Source organism: Buteo buteo, chromosome 23 (assembly GCF_964188355.1).
Source record: "Buteo buteo chromosome 23, bButBut1.hap1.1, whole genome shotgun sequence".
In the NCBI taxonomy this organism is placed as follows: domain Eukaryota; kingdom Metazoa; phylum Chordata; class Aves; order Accipitriformes; family Accipitridae; genus Buteo; species Buteo buteo.
The window spans coordinates 6,487,490-6,504,073 of record NC_134193.1 but is presented as its reverse complement, the minus strand read 5'-3'; the positions used below and the strand labels follow the sequence as shown (position 1 = coordinate 6,504,073).

Genomic DNA, 16,584 nt, shown 5'->3' with positions numbered 1-16,584 from the left:
CAAGAATTATTTGTTAGAGAAAAAGGAGATTTGTGGCACTGTGGGTATCCTCTGGCTCCACAAGTTCCCCCTCATGGGTAGAGAGAGAGTTACAGGTTTAACTACAGGAAATTAAAGGTTAGTGGTCTTTTTCTGTGTTTTTTTTCATTTTAAAAGTTCACCTGCCAGCAGAAAATTGTGTGTGTGGAAAATCAAGAGCACCTATCAAGAATTGTCCCTTTTGAAAAGGCCACTTTTCTCCCCCTTCTCCTGCTTGTTCATTACCATTTTGAGAAGATGCTGACCTTTTTGGTCCTTGCTTTGGCAGTAGCTCTTTAGAAAGGAAGAATTAGAAATCACATAAGGGACTGGACTGTGCGGCTGCTTAATTCCGGCCAGAGAAAAATGTAATAGAAGGTTATTCCTTAGCTGCTGAAAACAGATACACCAAAAATGATCCTTAAATTTAAAAAGTTGTTCAAATGTAGCCCGTGCTGTAGATGTCAGCAAGGGTTAACTACAGCGCGTTAGAAGGGTTGGTGCTACCTTGCCTGACTGCAGAACAGAGAATAGGTTGAAATACAATGTTAAGTTACTTAAAGCACTTTCCCTTTTAGTATTGTTATGGAAAAAGGGACCTAGATCCATTCCCAGACAAGCATCCTTTGGGAAGCACATCAGTTCTTAGCTCAGCTTCTCAGCTGGCTACAGGAAGACAAAAAGACAGAGTAACAGGAACAACCAGGCGCTTTTCTAGCACTAACTTCTCTCCCCACGATCCAGCAGCAGCTTCAGAGCTACAGGTGGCGGCTGAAGATGCTGGAAAGAAAGAAAACAAGCCCAGGGGCATCATTTACCCCAGGACTCCCGAATCTCCCCCCACCCTTCTCTCACATCTTTTCCCTTTCAGTATGCTGTTACTCTTCCCAACAGCTCTGTCCTCGTTTCCTAAGCCTGTGTGACTGATGTCATTCCTGATAGCAAGTTTTAAGGGTTTCTTGAGTTGGGTTGGCCTGAACATTGAAAAGCAGCTTGATATTATCATGCTTGCTTAATCACCTGACTGGTACAATCTAGCAAGAGCTTTAATGCCCTGAAGGTGGACAGACTGCATATTGCAAGTGTGCATGTCCCTATGATCAATCAAGATCAATGAAGAAAGAAGACACCGTACTGAAAGGGCAGATGCTGAATAAAATACCCTATTTATTCCTTTGAACTCAGTCTGCCTCTCTTAAACCACCTGCTTGTAGGTAGACACACTGTGTTTGCTGCTAGAGACACTGGAGTAACTCAGCTGCTGTTTGCTAGGAGCATGGACAAATCCAGCTGGGCTCAGGTCACATTGCAGCATATCAGTAAAACTCACAGCATATTTCCAAATCCTTCTTCCTGCTCAAGATCTGTCTAACACTTGAGCTAAGTCTACAACAGTAAATAACAGTGCAAAGAAATGTTTCCCTGAACTGGAAAGTGCTCATTTATTCTGCTAAATTATTAATGTAGTTCCCAGCATAGTATTAGCCAACTCACACTCATACAAACAACTCCCAGGCATGGTTCAGTAGTCAGCTCAGGAATCACTCCTGACTTGTGGTTCAATTCCTGCTATGCAGCTGCCCTGCTTGGAAGATAAATTTTATGTTATGGCATGTGTCACCCTCTGCCAGCTGGCCTCAGTGCCAGCAAACAGTCCTGGGCATATTTAACCTGCCAGAGTCAATACAGTCATTATTGCTAAGTACTTTCAGATTGCTCCAGTACAATAACAGACAGAGTTCCTACTTCAGATCACTTCCCACCTGGCTCTAACCTCTGAAAAATGCTGCAGTCTTCACCTCCTGCTTTCGGGAAATGATTAAACTTCTAAGCAACTCCACTCCAAACTCAAAGATGGGGCATAGAAGCACTGAATATACCTGGTGCATGCAGGGTAGGAAGGAAAGAAGAGAAAATACTAGTATGAAACAAAACTGACACTCAAATGAAAGAGAAACAGGCCCTGAGGTATCTTGGCCTGTCTCTTTCCTATGTTAAAATCCTTGCCAAAGCAAGGGAACTCCTTTATCAGTTCGTAGAAGAGGCAGCAACACTCCAACACCATGTGGGAATTTTCAGTTTGCCTTTACAGTTTTAGGGGAAAACTTGCTTAACAGAGAACAGGTTGTATTTGTTTTGAAGGGAGTATACTCAGACGCAGGTGTTCAAGGAAGCTCAACAGGCTGCTGTTGCAAGAGCTCTTCCTTCAAAGTGTCTTCTGAATGTAACAGAAAGTGAAAAAGCATGTCACAAGATCGGGCTGAGCCTACAAAAATTCTGTTCCCCTTCTCAAGTCCTTGAGCAGCCTTAGCTCTACAAGCATATCTAAGATAACCTACTATCACAAGACACAAGTGCTGTAACGTACAGGTGCCATGGTAAAGTTCATGTATTCCATTATTTATTACAGGCATTTATACAATACCTGCATCCATAGCAACACTTTATATGGCTTGGATTACAAGCAGTAACTATTCCCTGGTAACACTGAAACTTTATCAGGATAGAAATGGGAATTTTTTCCTGGCTGGCTAAACGTGGAGGGCATTCAAACTTCCAGGTAGTGAAAAGCTGAGGAAAAGATGCCCTATTGCATTTCCTGAACATCAACAGGCTTTAGCTTAGACATGTTTCTTAAATGGATGTTTGGTCCTAGACAATCCTTTAAAGACTCCAGTTCTTCACTAGTCTCAACTATCAGTGACAAATTATATGGAGCAGCTTAAATCTTAAACCCCTGAAAACTGAGAGCATGATTCTCCTCGTCTGCATCTCTAGAAAACCACTCACACTGCAGGGAGGGACTTTCCAAGCAACTAAGTTTTGCACCCACTTCATGCTGATGAAAAGAAACACATGGTTTGTGAAAGGGGAGACAGGCCCTCAGCACCTTAAAATCCTTCCAGTCTTTTGCCTTGCAGACTTTGTCTTGCTCACCACTTGAAAGGCAGCAGCAGAGGCTAGACTACCTAGATCAAACCTTCACCCAGCTGAATACAGATAAAACTAAATAAACTAGTTATCTAAATTCCAGATGTATCTAAAACTGTGATACTGAAGAGACAGCTGCCACCTTACACACTGAAGATGCTCCCAGTATCAAGACACTGGGACCATAACATTTCCAGGACACTGAACTGTGCCCCATGTACATGGTCAGGATGTGGGAACCACTCTCCCTCAGACTTCAGCCTGGCAGGGACCCTTTGGGAACCCCTAGGGCAAAGTCCCCCAAAGAGCCCTCAGCTGCACTTGCCATAAAATAGCTGCTCACAAGCATGCAAATGCCTGGAACTTCAAGGGTGAAGTGGGGAAGCCTACATAAATTTCTCCTCGTTCCCAAGACGTTCCTCCTTTCCCCAGTGCCCCAATCCTAAGGCATGACCTCTAACTCACTTGTTGAAATGGTATCACCCCACAGGAAGGAACCAAAACTCTTCCAACCAGAGAAGACACAAGACAGAGCACGTCCACGTTGTAAATGTTCGGCTAGAGAAATGAGCATCTCAGTTCCACTTCCTGCAACATCTCAAACAGAGGCCAGGCCCTGTTCTTTCCTCGCAGAGACAAACACTTCAACAACTAAACTGGAGCCATGCTCCTCCTGTGTTCTCCCTCTAGCCCAAGCAGTCCTGTGTCTCTGCAAGGACACAACAAAGGAAGGCTGACCTCTCTGTCCATGATAGCCTGACACTGGGTACTGTTCCAGGCAGGTGGAGGAAGGGGTTTAAAAGCACTCCAGTCACTGAAGGAACTGGATTTTCTCTCCACTTCTGAGCACATTTTCCAATCGCTAGAGTATCACAGGAAATACATGTCACCACTTCCTGTGGCCAAGTGGGGTTTTCATTTATTGTTGTTGGGATTTTTTTGTTTAAGTGAGCTGTGCTTAATTCCTTCAAAGAAGAGACACATGCAGTTGTCTTCAGGTACTGCTGCAGCTCTGGGTTCCCAGTAGACAGAGGCATTTTCTTACCATCTTGAGTGAGATGCTTCAAGGTCAGAGGGCTAGAATTTCAGCCACGAAGTTCCTGGCATTCCCCACCATCTCCCAAGCAGCTCCCTGATAGCCATGGCAGATCCTGCTCTGGAGACACTCCCTTTGCTCTGTACAGCAAGCCTAGGCACTTTTTTCAGGGTCTGAAGTTCCCCTCAATGCCAGGGCCTGTGGCACGCATTGCAGCACTTCACTACTGTGTGATTAAACACTCCATTAAATCTAACTTAGCCTCCCTGATGCAGTTCACCACATTTAAAATGGTATTAAAACAACAGCAACAAAAAAACCAAACCCCACCCCAAACGTACTGCACTATGTAGCAGCGAAAGCTCTTGGAGATCCTGGAATGACAACACTATACACATAAAAGCATAGAAAACTGGTTTCTAAATAGCAGGCAGGATTGTAGCCTAAGTAGGACAGAGCAACACACACATCTGAAGACAACTGTTGCTCTCAGAATTCTTATTTATTAAGAGCAGAAAGGAAATTTTGCTTAAGTTTTATACATAAAAAAGTAAACAGTAAAATTTTCTTTTTATAGTCTTTCCACTGAAGAAAATTGAGAAATAAGTTGTCTTTTTAGATAATGTTTATTTAAAAAAATAAAATTAATTAATTGACAAAGATACCACACTATTTTGCATGCCGGTCATCCCTTCTGCTTGCAGAACCCTGTTCAATGCATTATTCTTTAGCAAGAAACTGCTTTATCAGCAATGCATAAGCAAAAGAACCACATCAGTCTGGACTAAAACCTTGACAGCTGCTTCAGCTACACAAGCTAGTGCGATATCTCTGTTTTTACCAGCTCAGGTCTTTAGTAAATAAATTTCAAGTGGACACTAAACAAGTATTTCACTAAGAGATGATGAAATATTAAAATTAAAAGCAAGTCGTATTGCAGCTGTAATTATACTACATTAGAAACTTCAGTTGTTGGGGATCCATTCACCATATATAGATTATTTTGTAATCAAGGTAATTACAAAGACAGAGCATTACTCCCTGCATGCTTTCCCAGGCTTTGAACCAACAGAGTTGACTACATGTAGAGTTGACTAGGGTGTACTTGGAATTCACTCTCTCAGGCAGGAGACTAGTTAAGGAGTGTTACTGATAACAAAGAATAAAAGTTATACAACATTGATTATTATAAATTATGTTGTTCTTATCTGCTTTTTGCCTTAGTCTCCTATGTATCTTCACATCTGTTCATGTAGAAAACCAACTCTTTCTTATTTCTCCTTATGGTGACTTCCCATTTACTAATGGTGATTAGAATGCGTGGAAGATGACTTGATTCGGAATACGTAGATGTGCAGATGGGCAGCAATCTGATTGCACACACTGACACAGTATCGAAGCAAATCAAAGAGAGAAAAGATCTGCCACAGGAAAAAAAATACACACATTTAGATCTATGTTTTCATAGAGTATAACGCCACCTGCATACTTCAGAATAAAAGCACTGGGGTCTTCTTTCCACTGACTAAATCTCCAACTCTGTAGGAATAATCACTCAGTGAAGAAAGAGCTTCTAGGCATGCTGGGCTTTTCTCCAGCTTTGTAAGAATACAGACTCTTAATTCTAGAGTGAGAGAGGGGAAAACCAGTTACAGTAGCTATACAGATACTGTGAAATTCCCCATTAACTCTGAATGGTGATAACGATACATAAAATACCAATTTTATTAAAAGGTTAACACTGCATTTTGGTAGATAACACTTGAGTGCTTGATAAGCACAGACGAGTTTAACTTAGAATATTTTTTCCTAATGGGTGCTGCTAGTAATGACAGACATGACATAATTCCAAGAGCTTAAGGCACAGCCGTACTACACTTGCACTGTGCGTAATGTATTCTCTTGCTAACAAGACATCAACACAAATCTTCATAATATTCTATTCTAAGCTTTGAATGTTTGTGACATTGCTTTAAAACTATTTAAATCATGCATCAAGCAAACCATGTTAACCTCTGTTTGCATGAGCTCTGTTGAAAATCAACTCAGTAAAGTACGTTCCCAGTCCCATTACCCTTTAGGTGAGTCAGCTAGCCTCAACCAACACAAACAATATTTGTGAAAGAGCACACAAACGCTTGCAATGATTACTGACAAGCAAAGCGAGCTCATACTTACCAGGGCAATCCAGAGTACAATATATTCATCAATAAAGCTGTTAAAATACTGGTCCAGAAACAATAGTGCTGGGCCTATGAATGCTGTGTCGTGCAGGTGCATTTCGCTTTTGGTCATGTGTGCAACCTATATTAAAAAACAGGAAGTTTAAGAAATAAACCTACGCTAGTCAACGTAGAGTGATTTCAGAATACACAAAGCCAAAAAAGTGCAGTTCAACCCACATCACTGCAAGATACATCAAGTACTTAAGTAGCAGCAGCTATACTGTTTTAACCATGAAAGACTACAGTTATATGAGATTAAGGTTTGCAGAGAAGTATCTTTCATTAGAACAAAGAATGTAGCTACAGGGAAAAAAACCTAACACATTTTCCAGCCCACAAACTCTTCCTCCTGCCAGAAACAAAACAGTAAAATGGAAGTAGACTGGTAAATTTTAAGGTTTAGTTGTGCCTGGAAACAAAAACTCACAGCTGCTAGATCTTCAAAAATCAGAGACATTTGGTGTTCCTCTCACTCCACCTATTTGTTCTTGTCCCATAAGGATCACCACCTCTCTCTGGTTACAATTTGATGATCATGTCTTTTCATGCCCAAGCGTGACCTTCCCACCCTCCCCCACATGCACAGTGGCTGTACTACACCACATCCTTACTTTTATCAGCACAACTGTTGATATGACTGTGTAGTAAACTGGTCTTGGTAAGAAATAAACTTTTCTTCCACTGCAAGTTATGTCCAACACTGATCCAGTTCATGTGACAACACAACATACGCCTGCAGAACTGAGATGGTGGGGGGCAGCAGTTGTTTAATCCCTCATTCACTCTGTTCAACAGGGGCTCCTCTCCTGATAGCATTGCCATCTGTTCCCCAGTACAAGCCTGTTAATAATTTTAACCACTACTTCTCTCCAATTGTTTAAGTTAAACCCTGAGCAACAGTTCCAAACCTCAGCAGCTCTGTCACATTCTCTGCTTCTCCCAAAATTTCCTCCCCTCTGCACCTGCATCTGAGGGGGGTTTCAGCCACCTCTGTTCCAGCCCAGCTCATCACACATGTGCATAAACACACTGCAAAAGTGTGAATAAACAGCTGGGAAAGGGGGAGAAACAGAACTCAAGCAACTGTAAGCTGTACTGGCACTGACTCTGTAACCATGGCATTAGCTTGAGGTTCACCACTCCTCTTTCAAACAGAAGAACGGCTCCACTGTACCTCCAAGCAACTGAAAATAAGTAAAGCACAAGTATCACTTCAGTACACAAACAGGTGCAAGATAGTCAATGGAATAACCAGAAAACTTTAAAATCTACAAGAAGTTTTTCTTACTGCAATAATAAGAAACTCCAAGGGTCTGGTGCACTTACCACTAATTTATTTGTTATCTTAGCAGATACAAAACCAAAAGTAAGTATATATAAGCAGGGATGCCTTTCAAAGAGCTGCACAGCAGATTTCTTGTAGATCATCGCAGCTAACGCAATCACTGACCCAATATGAAGAAAAGGTGAAAGGACACTTGTTCCCTACAGCAAGATAAAGTTAAAGCATTGGGTTAACAAAACATACATAGTACAAAGAAACCTCAATAAGCCAAACACTCACACAATATGCAATGGGTGGTTTCTAACTAAAATCACATTAAAAACATGTCTTTCTGAACACTGGTACTAACAGGAACAAAGTATGGTAAAACTTGAGTGAACATCAGCTGAGAATGTGGTTGAACCTTTCTTGTGCTGGGGGAGAAAATGAGGTTTTAGGCAGCAAGAAGTGCGCATTTCTTAACTTGTCACACAGGCAGTAGCTAACACTGTTAGCAAGTGAAAGGAGACAATATTTCTATTGCTTTTTCTGAGTCAGCTACAAAGCAACTAAAACAGCCTTCTAGGTAGCAAATAATCATTAGGCCAGCATAGAATTGCTTTTTGGAAAACTCCCAGGGCTCCAGAATCAATCATCATCTTCACTGAAACAGAAAGAACTTGTGCAGATACCTCCACCTGCACTTTTTCACTGGTAATATAAATAATACAGATCATCTAGAAGGATCCAAACCATTGCCAATCTTCTTGACAAGTTTCCTTCTGAATAGATTTTTGCACTGGACTTTTCTATGAACTCTTTCACAGGTTGTGTATTTGTATAATCTGTTCTATATGATTAATTAAAAAACAAGCATCAAAGTACCATAAGCACTTTTAATCACTCAAAAATTTTAAAAATCTTGACTCCTAAAGTTACTATTCTTATGCAGACAATATTAACTTGTTTTTCCCAAACCAGCAAAGAACTGAAAGGAAAACATTTCACATGTAGGAGGTATTATGTTAAATAAAAACTAAAGGCATGGCTGAAAAGCCACTCAGTGCTGAAGAGTAACTAGCAGAACAAAGTACTTACTGCTATAGTGGATCCATTTTTGCCAACTCCACCTGTGAAGATCACACCAAAATAGTTTGTACAGGAGAATATGGTTCCTGCGACAGTACAGAGAGCCGGGAATATTTTCACCTGAATATTCAGTATTGGAATCTTAACGGAAGAGAGACAAGAAGTTAAAATATGCACAAGCAATCTGAAATTGGGATTAATACTTCTGGTGCACTCAAACACTCCACTTTCCAACACCATGTTTGCTTTTCTTTCTCTGCTATACAGAGATTCAAATTTCTACAAGGCACAGAGAAATATGTATTTTTCCAATAATTCTTCCATCAAGCTTCCCATAAAGCTGGACTTATCTTCAGTTACCTGAAAAGAGCCATCAAAAGCAGAGAAGTAGACAGAAACCAAGAACTTGCAAGCTAAATCACCCAGCTATCACATGGAAGAGAAATGCATCAGTCATCTTTTCTGAAGCTGGCTGTAAAACTCACAGATGCAGCCCAATATCAAACTGGGCAAAGCAAGAGCCATTGGCAAAAGCCCCTTAAGAAACTGGATCCTATCTTATGGGCAAGACAAGAGATCAGACAAGTCATCTTGGAGTCAATAAGCCTAGGAGAGCAAGCAATGAGGTTGCTAAAGAAGTGAAAAATGAGTGCAAGCAGCTTTGAAAAAGGCATTTTTTAACAGTAGTGTTTCAAGCATAACAAGAGAAACTAGAAGTGAAGAAAGTTCAAAATAAACCACAGGAGATATGGTATGGAAGCAAGTGTTTAGATGAACTACTCAAAACTTCCCAATTTATCTATACAACTACTAAAAATCCTCACAGGCTCTTAATTCGGGAACTGAAGTCATAACACTCAACTGAAAAAACACACTTGGCCCCCCAACAGCAAGAAGTCCAACTACATACAGAAGGCCAAATGAGGTCAAGTTGTTTCTATTTTTCTTCAATTATACTCTCAGTGTAGCTTTCAGCAGGTAAAGATCATTAGTCTTCTATTACATTCAATAACTTAATCTCTTGATCTTTTCAGGACACAATTAAGAGTCAGAGCCAGCTTCAACTCTCCATGCCTTGCTCTTAGGCAGCCTACAGATGAGCACCCAGACCACCTCTCCAAATCACTGCCCCACAGGCTTCTGGCCAGCTGGCATAGTTTCATGACACTCAAACATATCTCTCCCTTGCTCAGGCTGCACTGTCAAGTCAGAAAACATTTTCTGAAAATAGTAAACAAAGAATAATGATAAATAAAAGGCATACATTGCCACAGACTGGAGTGCTAACTGTAATAATTCATTAATATTACTAGGCACAGGACTTCTGAAAGTCTCTCCTCAGCCTTATAAAGGAAGGTACTTGTGCTGCCCTCTGCTTCAGTAACCATACTTTGGTATTTAAAGAATGGGGTGAATTTGCTCTTCTACAGGAAGAGGAAAACAATGGCAAGCTTCATACAGGAGTCAAAACACATTAAGCTTGACATTTCCCAAAGACAAGGGGAGTTTGCTGGGAAAACACCCCATGAACTCCAAACTACTACCAATACATCCGAGAACAATTCCTGAGCATCCTTCTCAACCCAGAAGGATGAGACCACACTGTTGTAACATCCAGTTTGGCTAGTTGTACTTTATTAACACACACCTTTTTGCTGCCACTGGTAGCTGCATCAGTGATAGGTATTAGACTGCACTTATCTGGCATGGATATAATTAAGAAATAATTAATGGGAAACAAAGTCACATACAGAAATTTGGCAGAGGGAAGTCAAAGGAGAGAGATAAAAAGGCAGCACCTGCTAAATTGTTTTGCATACAAAATGGAGCAGCAAGGCCAAAAGTTGGAAGCAGCAAAGGCAAGCAAATGGCATGGAGAAAAAAGAAAAAAAAAATCTGAGTAAAGGGAGAGAGGGAGTTGTACTCAGAAATCTTCCTACAAAATGGCATTGCAGCCCCTGACTTTTTAAATAAGAGGGCACTACAAGGCAAGCCACAAGACTTCCTTGCCTGGTATTCCATATATAACTACAGTCTACGCAATTATTCTGACCTTCCTGGTAATTGCACAGGTTTCACCAGAAGTCAGATGCATGCAGAACTTCACAAGACTCTGTCAATAACACAGATAAGTATCACAAGCCAAATCTTTTGCAGGTAAATCATGTTCTCTGTTAAACCCTTTGAAGTTGATTACAGGAGAAAGGCTACACTGCACAGAAAGCTTCTGAATGCAGATACATTCTGGCAAAGGGAGCATTCCAAATTTTGTCGGGGGAAAAAAACCCATGCACAGTTCTGGAAAAAAACCCCCCATGCATGTTAATAAAAACAAGCGGCAGCAGGCAAAGAATGGACTAATGAGTGCCTGCCAGAGCCTGTGTTAAAGCAAGTCCAGAATCATTTGCCAGAAAATTTATGTCAGGCCTCCAGACTAGGTGCCATCAGACTTTTGTGCAGCATGAATTGGGATTTTAAAAAAAAATATACATGATTAGGACACAGTCAGGAGAAAAGCACAGCTAAGGGCTCAGGGAAGCAGCAGTGAAGCGTGTAAGAGACTACACGTCCATAAGCGGACAGGGGCACTCCCTCCAGAAACTCTTCTTGGCTTGCTCCTAGTCAGAAATACCACAACCAGCTGGGCAACTGGTATTATTGTGGGAGTCCTTCTCACAAGGCTGGATCCCAGCTGCAGTTGAGAGCTGTATGTATGTACACTTCAGTCACATCTGCAAGAGGAATAACTCATAGCAGGCCAAAACTAAGCTTGCTTTATATTTATGCTTTTAAAGATTACATTGTGGAATAAAACTCAAGCAATTGCAGCACTTTTCTCACTTCAAACAGAAAAAAACCCTCTATATAATCAATGCATCAAACAAGTTGCACCTAAGCTTGCTCACTTTACTCACATTTTCCAAATGAGGATCACAGCTGCAGTCATACTTACCATCCACCAGAAATTACCAAGCTCCAGGAGCCTTGCAGAACAGCATTTTAACACACTTTAAAGAGCATCTACACTGACAGAAAGAAGGAAGCCAGTACAAGTATGCACCGTTTCATGGAAAAAAGAAAGCTAATGAAAGCAACAATTGACAAAATACACAATTCTACATTTAGCCTACTCGGATTGTTTTGCTTTTCACGTTAGCATAAGAAAGTGGAATGTTTGAGTATTCAACCACATTTTATCCCGTTATTTTTTGCCCCAGATAGAAACAAATCAAAAATACCAAACCACCAATTTTGCTGTCACATAAAATGTTAAAGGATTGGGGGGGGGGGGGGGGGGGGGGGGGGGTAAGGAGAGGTTGTATGATATATCTTGCTCTGTAAGTAGTAAATAACATTTATCTCTAAATAAACACAAAAAATCTCACAAGTTGAATGAAAAAGGAATATTCCTAATTGTCACAGGAAACCTGATGAAGTTTGCTCTCTGGAGAAATGCCTTCATTAATCCAACACTGGAATTCAAAATAGTTTCATCTTTTGGGAGCTGACTTAGCCAAACACTGCTGCAACCCAGAACTTCTAATAGATTTTAAGGTTTTGCTGAAAAGGGTTACTTCACAGGTTATTTAAAAGGGTTATTTAAGTTATTAAATAACACAAGAGAACAATTTCTAAGCTCACATAAACATCACCTTGCCCTGAATCGTGCCAGAGGTCGCTGTGACAGCATTTGCCCCCCTTTTTTAAAAAAAGAAAACAAACCAAGAACATGAATTGGAAATCGTTATTTGTAATGCGGAATAATAGCTGTGTAGAGAAGTTGGCCACACTAATCTCTCTGGAAAAGTTTGGCACCAATAAGCGGACTTGTAACCTCATTTTTTTTTAGAATTAGTTCTATCCACACTCATTCTCTTTAGATGGTATTTACTTTGCAGTTTTTATAATTAATTGGGGGTGGGGGGGTGGGAATTTTAAGCCTGAAAGCACATGTAGCAAAATAGGAGTAGCCAAGGTTAGCTCCTTTTCTAGATATTCTCTACAATGTTAGAGGGTTCATTTCTCTAGTTATATGAAGCACATTAGAAATTCATCAATTTGGGGTGACATGTTTCAGTAATTTTTGACCATCTCTTGGTTTTATTGCAAATCAAGATTTCTTTATCCACCTTAAGAATTGCATTTATCAAGTACACAAACAAGATCAATACTCAGGAAGGAAAACCTTCCAGGAAATCAATGCTTTATATGTTATTTCCAGAATTTTTTTTTTATTATTATTATTTATGTATGCATGTACATGCTTTTCTCCGGACAATGCCATTTTGATAGCCCAATGTGACTTCACTAATACAAATATAAATTCAGCTTATGACAGCCCATAAACTGCCAGCTGACATGGCCTGGTGAGCCTATATAACATCTGCAGGATCTATATGCAGCCAGCCTATGACAGTCAGCTTGCTTAATTAGGATGATCTTCATTTAAAAAAGAGTGATAATTTTTTTCTCCCCTCCATACAGATAAGAGTTTTCAGCCACATTCAGGCCAAATTATCGACTGGTGGTTACCAACTGCTCTCCAGAAGATTCCCCCATACCCTCAGTCCAATTTAGTACTCCTCCATTGCTGATCTAGCTCATTGCATGAAATTAATTCAAGTTTTGGCCAGCATTCTCAAAAGGAAGCTGGACTTCACTGAAGGTACATTTAAGTTTGTGCAGCATTTGATAACTTTCTACCTGCAAACACAAGATACGAAACAATAGCTTGTTTTAATAACTCTGGTAAAACCAGAATGCACAGTTATTTCCATGTGACCTATACTCAAGAATATATATTTCCATTTATGAGGAAAAGCGAGACCTTCACCTCACAAATTAAACTGTGCTACTATATGCTGGGTGTCTAAGAGATTATTAGAAAGGATAAAATAAAAACATGAACAAAATTACCAGAGATTGCCAAAAAGGTGGTCCTCCAATCACTGCCAGTAAATGCATGATTATTATGAAGATTTGTACTTCAGTCACATCAATTCTGATTAGGTACAAAAAGCCAAAAAAAGCAAAATTATTCAAAGCAATTTCAAGTCAGTTATTTGCAAGCTCAGCAGCTCTCCTCTATCATGCACAGTATAAAAACTCCAAAATACTGAGGAAAACAAGAGGCAAAATTTATAAATAATTTAGAAAGCAAAAATATATTTTAGTTTTATTGTTAAAATTAAGAGCCATGCTGTGCTATACTTTTTGTTTTATTTCACAGTGCAATAAAAATCCATTTTGTCAAAAGGAACAGTCGGAACTCTTCTTTTAACTGACCAATGCCAGTTGCAGAAATAAATATTCAGTTTTAACCTTGCCCACCAAAAAAAGAGAATTTATTTCAGATTATAAAATTCAGGAAATATATTTTTAATCCCTATTATATTCCCTACATTATTTTTAATATGAATATTCTCTCTGCATAGCATCAAACTTTAAAAAGAAACACAAATCCCTGAAGAGTTTATGCAAATGTAAACGGTAGTCAGGTGCACTGCTAAAGATTACACAGTTCAGTCCCTAGCATGCAGCAAGAAGAGAAACCACTTCTGTTTCTAGCATAGCTAGTATGTTTTGTAGAAGGGCAAGAAGGAAAGGCTTATAGAAAAGACTGAATTTAAGACTTTGTTTTAAAGAGCATGCCAAAGTCTTGGAGCTAGCAAGAGGGAAAAATGGCTATACAAATCAATTCCAGAAATAGAAGTAAAGAAACATACAAGTGAAACAAAGAGGATGGACTTGCTGGTGTACTATATGAAGCCATATAGTACTATCTTATACTGGAGTACTGTATCAAAAATAATCCTTTGAGTCAGTTTGAAATATTTATGGCATATTCCTTACCTCTAATTATACAATTCTACCTAAAAGACTCAAAATAGCTTCTTGCAAATACATGCTTTGCTGTTACAAAAGTACTGTTGATATCAACTGTATAGGCATAAGGGAGTGATGGTTCAGGGATAGTTTTTTTGCCTGTCTGCATTAAATGAGCTACAAGACCATATAATTAAGTTTAATATCAGATTAGCATGCTACCTCAAGTTTTCTCTACAGCCTTTGTTGCACTTTTGGAGTGGATCCTCTCACTTGAGAATCTGCAGTCTGACCAAAATATAATTTTGTTTCAGCAGCAGATCAATATGCACATGGGATAATTATGAAGCTGCATCCAATTCCCACGTAGAACATCCCCCAAAGCATAAGAAAGCAGAAGGGCAATGGTATGTGGCATTCTATGCCATCTCTTATCTTACTATGGATTCTCTAAACACTGGCTGCTGCTTTCAGCAGCCTGTAAAAACACTGCATCCACCTCCCACTGTGCAACTTCACCTTTCCATCAGCCAAGAGACTTTCTGAACAACTCCCTAAGAGCAGGACACACACCTATGGAACAAGCAAGCAGAATCAGCACATGGCAGCACTGTTGACAGTAGGCAAACAAGGTATGAGGCACCCAACCCCTGACTATTGCTGTTGCAAATTACCACTGCTCCCTCCCAAAGTCATAAAGTAAATAAGCAGTGAAGCAGCAGAGGGGAGCATAAAGTATAAAGAAGGTGGGAGAGCAGCAATACCCAGGAACTCGCCAGACTCTTAGCATATATTGGGAAAGTTTAGCCAAAGCTGTCAGAGGAAACCTAAAGATTCCAATTAAAAGACCATTTCCTTTAGATGTCTCTGCTTTGTAAGTTTTCTTTTCACTACACCAAGCATGGAGATATGAGCTCCACAGGAAATAACCTCAGGGGTCCTCCTATATTCTGATATATTCAATAACAATCCTGTAAGGCAATCAGAGCTAGCTTGGGGAAAAAATTAACTTCCACAAAGAGGAAAGAATGTTCTAAAAATCCACATTTTGAGTCCTCATACAAACAAATTAAGCCATTGAGCTACCTTACAAGAAAAAACAAAAATGCTCAGCCATGCAAGAAGAGAGATACACAAAACATCTGATTAAATGAAATTGCTTCCCCCTATCTTTTGGGCTCAGCATGGAAACGTGTTTTCAGTGTGTCCAACTGAGGCAGGGCTGAAGCAGCTCCATGAACCCACATAGGTTAAACATGAATGCATTTTAGCCTACTCCACTACTTATGTCAATGACCTAAAAGGATATAAAGCAACTGAGAAAGCTCACGGAAACAGTGACTAATAACTAATGTAGGTAACTCAAGTTTATAGCTTTCCTTGGACGGTAAAACAGGTTTCTTTTGGCAGCAGTAATCTTAATGCAAAATAAAGTAAGATCATATACTTCAAAAAAATTTTCAGATCATAAAAGACAAGGTATTCTGGAAAACAAACTCATATAAAACTGAGAGCCCAACCAAATCGGTGGAAGCAGTGCCTGGATTCAGGTTAAGGAGACAGCATAATCTTCTTTACAGAGTCATGGTACAACCTTTGCTCCATTGTCTGTAGTTCTGCACTCCCGAACTTAAAAATGGCATCAGGCAGCTGGAAAGGGTTTAACAATTAATTGCAAGTATATTTGGTTAAAAACTCCTCCCTGACTTATTATAAGAATCTCATATTGCAGAACAAATATGAGTCTTCAATTCTACGTAAAGAGAAGATTTTTTAACACCGCAGGGCTCCTTAAGACAGAAGACAAAGACATAAGACCAACTGAGGAGAAACTAAACACCTGACCTATCACCTAAATAAAGCATAAGTTCTTAATACCAAGGATGAAAGAGGACCGAGAACATCCTATGCTCATTAAAACCACTGTTGGATGACAAAAATACACGCTTAACACCAGTAGAATACATGCCTGGTGCTAGAATTATCCAGTGAATTTTTATTGCAGGATGTCAAACGGCCACTGCTTAGAAATCTAAGAATACAGGAATCCAGACAGGCAGCTCCTCGAAGCTAGACCACAAAAGAGAACAACATTTGGAAACAGAAGCTGGATGAAAGGGAGAAGAGGCACACTGTTCCTCTATTCCTTTAACTTTTATTTAAAATGACTGTGCAACTACAGCATAAACTGGACT

At 39.8% G+C, this 16,584-nt stretch overlaps 1 protein-coding gene across 4 annotated transcripts in view; it reads right to left on the bottom strand.

The window, feature by feature from the left end:
- Positions 1-4,468: 4,468 nt before the first annotated feature.
- The window catches only part of CEPT1 (choline/ethanolamine phosphotransferase 1), a 32,339-nt gene continuing 20,223 nt past the window's right edge, over positions 4,469-16,584 (bottom strand). For 3 of the 4 annotated variants that reach the window (XM_075055665.1, XM_075055668.1, XM_075055667.1), the window contains exons 5-9: positions 13,481-13,565; positions 8,573-8,704; positions 7,537-7,695; positions 6,164-6,289; positions 4,469-5,406 (exon numbers count right to left, since the gene is read on the bottom strand). In XM_075055665.1, the coding sequence (XP_074911766.1) occupies positions 5,287-5,406; positions 6,164-6,289; positions 7,537-7,695; positions 8,573-8,704; positions 13,481-13,565 (622 nt within the window). In that variant the 3' untranslated portion in view covers positions 4,469-5,286. The remainder of the gene's footprint in view (positions 5,407-6,163; positions 6,290-7,536; positions 7,696-8,572; positions 8,705-13,480; positions 13,566-16,584) is intronic. The other variant, XM_075055669.1, reaches the window with a different exon arrangement.